Source organism: Triticum dicoccoides, chromosome 5A (genome assembly GCF_002162155.2).
Source record: "Triticum dicoccoides isolate Atlit2015 ecotype Zavitan chromosome 5A, WEW_v2.0, whole genome shotgun sequence".
In the NCBI taxonomy this organism is placed as follows: Eukaryota; Viridiplantae; Streptophyta; class Magnoliopsida; order Poales; family Poaceae; genus Triticum; species Triticum dicoccoides.
This window is the reverse complement of record NC_041388.1, coordinates 179027581-179034604: the sequence shown is the minus strand read 5'-3', so window position 1 is coordinate 179034604 and position 7024 is coordinate 179027581. Positions and strand designations below refer to the sequence as shown.

Here is a 7024-nt window from a genome sequence, read left to right as displayed (position 1 = left end):
AACCCGCAAAGCGACTAGGACCCTGACCTTGGTGTCCCCCGTGTCTGTGTGGGGTGCCGACACTAGGAGCCCATCCTTGCCATAATCCATGGGACTTCCCACCCCTGGCAGCATCAGCACCTCCCGTGCAGAGAAATTTTTGATGCGCACTAGGAGGTCCTCCGCGTACACCGTTGGCACACTCCTAGCATCGTGATGTGTTGAGAAGTGAAGGGTACATTCTGTTTCTAAGTTGGTTGCGACATAGCAGGAGGAAGTGTGGGTTTGGTATAACAATAATGATGTGCCTACAGATGATTTGATACATGTACGTGGCGTGAAGTTGTGGCTCGGTGAAGGAATTTGAGGACCAATCGTTTCAATCTATACCGACCTCGTGGTGCCATGATGGCATCCGTAAGTGCAGTGCATAGAAACTATCCCTAATTGTATCATTATTGATGTTATAGCAAGAGGAAAAGAAAAAGGAAGAAGAGGTCAAGTTGTTCATGGGGAGACGACTGGCTGAGCCCGGGAGAAGCATTAGGGCCGTTCTGTCTGGGCCTTAGCTTTCAAGTTTTTGCTACACAAAGCGAGTCCCTCCACCTCAGCTTTTCATTTTTTTTGTGACACGAGGGGTGAGAAGGGTGAGCAAGACAGGTAGCTTCATTTCCTTCGCATGCTCTATTGGTTACACTACTATCGCGTGGAAGGATGTACAATTGACTTTTGTCTACTCATATTTGCTAGAAAAGCTATTCACATTTTTTATGTTTATTTGAATATTAGATATTGAGATCCTGAAAACAAACACACGGCACGCGCACACACAACTAGAACTTTAATATATATCTTGCATGACGGTAGTGTGTCAACGAGATGTGTTGGTTGTCCTAGTTAATTTATAATTCATCACATTGCTCTCGATTTTCATTCGTGCTTGGAGCTTTGGTCTGCAGCTACACAATATCAGAAAGCATGTCTTAGGCTAAAGATAAAGTTGAAACTTAGAGGTGATCAAATCACATGCTTTGGGTTGTAAGAGTGTAAACTTATTATTAGACTAGATTTTGCGTTTGTATTTGTAGCTTTCACGAGACGCAGCCTGAAGTTTAAATATTTTGCTATAAATATTTGTCTTCAGTAGAATATTTTTTTCCTTTGGCTTCGGGACCAGTGTATGAAGGTTGAGAGGGTTATTTCTCAGAAAAAATATAATTTTATTCTTCTGTTTCGCCATAGTTCATGTTTACTTAGTTTTGAGAGGCACTTAGCTTAAATTTCCTTTCAACCGACCGATCATCAATAAAGGAGATCAAAAGAATCATTTTACCAAGAGGGTGTCAAGAATGAAAATTAGGTGATGGCGTTTAAGGAGAAACAACGATTGCATGAGAATCAGTTTGTGGCTATATGAATGAAGACACAATGCCATAATGTTCGACACATAATTCTTAATTAGAACATTTTTTTGATCATCTTGTTTTATTTTCATTTCGTGGCACACAATTTTCCAATATTCACCACGGGCATCCATCAGTAGTTTTTAGTAAAAAGGCACACAAATTTCAGCACGGATACGGATTGCAGACATACATCAAGAACAGAATCAGCAGGATTATCACCATGAGTTTCTTCAACAGAACAACACAAAGTTTTAGACACTGGCCCCAAAGCTATGCCTACTGTAACACACACTCCAGTTACAAAAGCCCTACATGCAATTAGGGTGCTCTAAGGTCTCTACAAAATTCTCTTGGGATCTTTCTCACCTTGATAGCCACTTCAACTGGCACCCCAGCCAGCAAAGAAGCAACCAACCTATCTAAATCCGGAAAAGGTACAGCCAACCATAAGCGTGGGAAACCTTCCATTCCCTCGTTGTATACATCAACATCTACCACATGCCTTTTCAACTGTGCAAAAGGGACTTCTCAACACAAAAGGGTTTGGTATCAACAGTGTTAGGTTTCTGAGTGGAGAGGGTAGTATGGACTGTCAGGAGGATAAACGGAGTGCTATCTCGTGGAGGAGCAATCTCTTCTGAGCAGCGTCAATAACACCATTGCACTCAGCGTTCACGAGGACGTCACTCATGACTGCCGCAGCATGCCCAGTGAGCTCTTCAGATGGCCTCCTCAACATGAACATCTGTGCAGCAGCAAGGCAGCGTCAGAAACGATTTCACTATGTACTTGCACTTGTTATATAATAAACTTCTATCTGAATGCCAGATGAGTGTATTGAAATAGTTATTAAGTTTGTCAGTCAGCTGTGTGGACTGTGTTTTATTATTTGACTGATGAACATAAGATGACTTAATTTAAGATTCCACCACACAATTTTAGTTCAGAAACACACTAATTTAATTCACAACTCACAATTTCTACAAGTCTGTAGGGAAAGCTCACATTACTTCACAAACTACAGTTAGATTAAACTTCTGGCCTGTTCTGATCTCATCTAGCTTCTAACTCCACCAAATCTGCAGTACAAAATGCCCCGAACGGTTGGGCTCCGAGAAGCTGACTTCTCGGAGCTGAGCCAGAGCGTAGTGCAACAAACTGAAGCTCGGTCGGCCCAGCTCCACCAAAACCAAAATCTGGAGTTCGCTCAAATTACACCTGCAGTGCCACCGCCAAGTATAACGTTTCGTTCATGACCACCAAACATAACGATTCGCTCGTTCCCGACCACCAAACATAGCGATTCGCTCCCTGTTTCCACGAGCTGGTTCCAGCTGGCCCATTATGGTGCTAAGACAAGCCACCGAGGCTTTTTTTTTTGAAAAGGAGGTTAAACCCCTGGCCTCTGCATTAATCGATGCATGCAGCCATCTTTATTAATTCGAAGCTAGCGAAGCTGGAGAACGGAATCCCTTCCCTGCATGGAGTTCGAACCTGCCCTGAGAAGCTGAATTCGGGGAGTTTGGAGAGTTGGGAGGAGATCAGAACAGGCCCTTCATGTGGAAAAAAGTATATCTCAAAGCATACGTATGTGTGTGTGTGTGTGAATTCTATCATACATATCTAATGCACATGACGAAGTAAAGTACCTGTCCACGGTGAGATATCTCAAGGCACCCAGGTGGCTGAATCCATGGTTCACCATCAACCTGAACAGGGAATGAACTGTGCAGGTGAAATCTTATGACTCTTCCTTGGGCTAGTCGGTGTGCTCTCGATAGTCCTACCTATCAACCACAAGAAAACAATTATATATGAGTTAACGCTAACATTATTGTTGAAAGGCTGATAGCATTATATAGAAGCGATAACAAGAGATGTTCTGGAAAATGGAAATAGAGAATAAGTTAACATGTTCAATATACAGAGTATGTTTACCTGCAGTTTGCCTAGATGCCATGTCCCAGATATACAGACCACCTCCAGCATTTTGTCATGCATTGATTGTGAACTGAAATCATCATCATAATCATTGTCGTTTTGCCAAAGATCAACACCACCCATGTAGCTAGCGATATTCAGAATGATCACACCTTCTGCATCCTGATAAGCATAGCAGATAAGAAGATCCACCAAAGATAAATCAGAAAGTGAAGATACATGAAAGATATAGAGAAGGTTACCTCTGGAATTTCAATGTTCTTTCCATCAACTTCAAGGCTAACATGAAATGGTAAATCAGAACATGACCTATCCATCATATCCTTAGCGCCTTCTCTAGCATATATCAGCTTGTTCACAAACTGCACCATGGAAATAGTTCCATTAACACTTTTTCTGACATAAAGAATACTAGAACACATAGCATATCAAATGTTTAGCATTGTCTGAAATGGAGAAATTATTCAGGAATTTCACAAGAAACTGTTCTTGTGTGGGAATATGATAAATTCATGTGTCCCAAATGGGGGGATAAATTCTGCAGTAAGATAGATTTAAGCTGCGAAAGGAGGAAAAAAAAAGGAATATCCCTACCTGACTGCTAAATTTATCTGGCCTTTCCTCCCTAGTTGTGTGGAAATCATATGCAACCTTGGCATCACATCCAATACCTACAAGTCAATAGAAACTAAATCAATTCAGCAACATCTAGATGAGTGAGATATGCAATGCATCAAATGTTGACTAAGATGGTGGAAGTTGAAGGATAGTCTACCTAGATAATTAGTCATAAATTTCACTTGCTTGATGCATTGACCTTGTGGCCCATTCTTCTCTTTGATGGTTACATTCCAGCGATCAAGAACCATAACTGCTGCGTGATCAACGTCATTTAAAAGTGCACATATTCCCCCTTGTCCTTCAACAGAAGACAAACCTCCACCCCAGCGGGTAACACGCGATAGGTCATTTCCTGTTCCTAGTGGAAGAATGGCAACCGGGGGAGGGGATTCATAGTTCTGTTTCTCTATGGCATCAAGAACCCATGCCACAGTTCCATCCCCACCACAAACAAGAATTCTGAAGTGTTTTACGTTCTGGAATAGTTGCAATCCAACTTCAGGACCCTGAGAAGCGCTAAGCTCAAATATCTGAAATAAGAATTCAACTGTCAGATCAAGGTTAGAGCATCAAATCTGTTACTCCCTCCATTGCAAAATATAAGGTGTAGTCCATTTGGGACTGAAAGAACAAGGTCACATTACCTGTATGGGATTCAGCAGCATGTTCATTCTTCTTCTAAGAGAAGACCCGTTACGGCCACCACTCTTGCCGTTGATGAAAACAAGCAGCGGCCTCGAATCTTGTGGCAAATCTACAAGCTCATACTTCTTTTCCTCTCCATTAGTAATGTCAGATCCACATGTTTGCTTGAGAGTGTTTCCAGAGAACTTGGGGTTTGCCAGAGTATACTTTCCATTCAGGTTCTGCAGTCTAGCAAATCCTTCAAGAACGGAGTCGAGAATTGAACTGTCTGTGGAAATCGCAGTTGTCTTAATGCCAGACTGATTGTTCATGCGTTTCTTGCTGCGTGGCCTTCTAATCCGACCCCTAACTGAAGAAGTGACAAACCCTTCTTTGATTGAGTTGAACGCTCCACTGGTTGCCGGACCTTGGCCAACTTGTTTCACCGATAGAGGTGGAACAATAAGTCTACTGAGCAGGCCAAGATCACAAGTGTTCCCCGTCTCCTTCAACAGCTTTGCATGACAATCAACATGGATCTGCCTCTGGCACCACAGACAGCGCCATATAGGAGAGACGCCAAGGAATGGCACACCACAGGGCTCATCGCAGTAATAACAGAAGGTTGTTATCGCCGGGTTATCGTCCATCTCCACCCACCTCTCCGACCAGTGATGCAGCAAAGTGGAAGCACCAGCCTGCGTGACACACTTGCAGTCCTTGTCAGCGCCCTGCGAGCAGTACCAATGAGCCGCCACTCCGCACACAGAGCACCGGTAAACAACATCAGCGTCAAGGGCCCTCAAGCCTACACCCTGAGGCAAGGCCAGCGACGACAGGCACACACAGCACGTCGAAGGTTGGCCACCACGGAAGCAGTCCTCGGTCCAGGTATGGCTTGAGCAGGGGCACCGTAGCACCTTCGACGCTGCCTTCTTCTCCCTGGCGGCCGCCTTGAGCCAGTAGAGCGACGCCTCCCTCTGCAGCCTGAGGAGACCGTAGATGAGCGCCGCCAGGCCAAAGGAACCGGCAGTGATGAGCCACCCGAAGAATTCAACCCCAGAAGGGTCAACCCAGCGGGTCATGTTTATCAGCAGTGATCCCACCAGGTCCATGACAGTTGGCCAGGTTTGATGGCCTCAAAAGGCAGAACCTGCAGCAGAAAGAAGCGAATCACCAACAAAATCTGCTCCTAATGCAAGAATCTTGCTGGAATACACAAAAAGATAACCATCTTAAGGTTGAAAATTTGAAATGTGGCGCTACTGTATCTTACACAATAATTTTCGGATATCAGTATATGATTCTGATGGGGTTTTTTCGCTCCTGTTTTATACTAGTCCCTCCGTAAAAGTAATATATAAGGGGAGAAAAATCACAGCATATAGGAAAATTCTCGTTCGAATTGTGGTCTCCTCTCTGGCGCGCTCGCTAATTGATCACCTTGGATTCACCATTAATTTCCCAACGTGTTGGGCGGACGGCAAGGAACCAAATCGGGGCCAGAACGTAACCGGGTCAAACGAGACAAGGAAACCGGAGCACAGCACAAAGTGGATCGGAGCCGCCAGATCCCGCATTCGGCGTCCCGGAACTCCAAACCCGGCGAATCGTGCACTACAGCACAACAGTAACGCGGCCCTGGGAAGAACTCGGTAGGATCACGGGGCACCAGCAGGAGCACGCACCTGGTGGTGGGTGGGTGGAGATTGGATCGAGCAAACCCTAGCTCGCTCGCTTCGGACCACCTGGCTCGCGGCTCCCCTAGGTCTCGTCTCGTCTCGTCGTCGTGTGCTGGCTGGCCGAGGGGGAGGGGCAGCGGGAGGGGGTACGAGAGTCGAGAGACGAGGACGACTCGGCGTGGTCGCGGTGGCGTGCCGGCTCGTTTAAGGCCTAACTCCACGGCGCGACCTTAGTTCGTGCGCCTCCGTTTGAGTTAAAACGGACGAATAACACGTCCCAACCCGCGACCTCAAACAGATAAATGTCTAAATTTCGTCCGTTTTAAATCCATTCCCGGTCTAAATTTGCGCTTGGTTTTGGGTGAAAGGATGCGCCCGGACGGTCTCGACGCACGCCCTTGTCCTCCCGTGGCCTGTCTGTCGGGGATACTAGCAGTCCCTCCGTTCCCAACGCTTCCACTCTCTCTCCCGCCCCGCCCCGCCGTCGGCGCCGCCGCTATTCTTCGGCCGCCTCCTCACCGCGCAGCCCCCGGCCGTCCCTACCAAACCACGTCTCGACATGACCGCCACCACGCCCTCGCTTTCGCCGTAGTTTTGGTCGTCGATCGAAGAAGGTTTGGTCGTTGTCGTCTTTGCCGGTGGCAGAGGGGACACGACCGCCGGTGACGTACCACGGCGGTCTCGGCAGCTTCCGACGAGAGCTCCAGAGCAGCCAGTAGCCGGCTGACAACCACCCCTATTGCGTTGAGGTGATCATCGCGACCTCTTCGC

General features: G+C 46.4%; 1 protein-coding gene across 2 annotated transcripts; it reads right to left on the bottom strand.

The window, feature by feature from the left end:
* Positions 1–1572: 1572 nt before the first annotated feature.
* On the bottom strand, positions 1573–6447 carry LOC119300672 (diacylglycerol kinase 2-like). 2 transcript variants are annotated; one of them, XM_037577576.1, is made up of 8 exons: positions 6260–6445; positions 4592–5724; positions 4102–4477; positions 3921–3997; positions 3569–3688; positions 3324–3488; positions 3035–3172; positions 1573–2130 (listed from the first exon to the last, which is right to left on the bottom strand). In XM_037577576.1, exons 2-8 carry the CDS (start codon positions 5684–5686, stop codon positions 1978–1980), a joined length of 2124 nt encoding a protein of 707 aa, XP_037433473.1. In that variant the 5' UTR covers positions 5687–5724; positions 6260–6445; the 3' UTR covers positions 1573–1977. The 2 variants fall into 2 exon arrangements, with proteins under 2 accessions (XP_037433473.1, XP_037433474.1); XM_037577577.1 differs by lacking the exon at positions 1573–2130 and adding an exon at positions 2396–2892 and having other exon boundaries at positions 6260–6447.
* Positions 6448–7024: the final 577 nt, after the last annotated feature.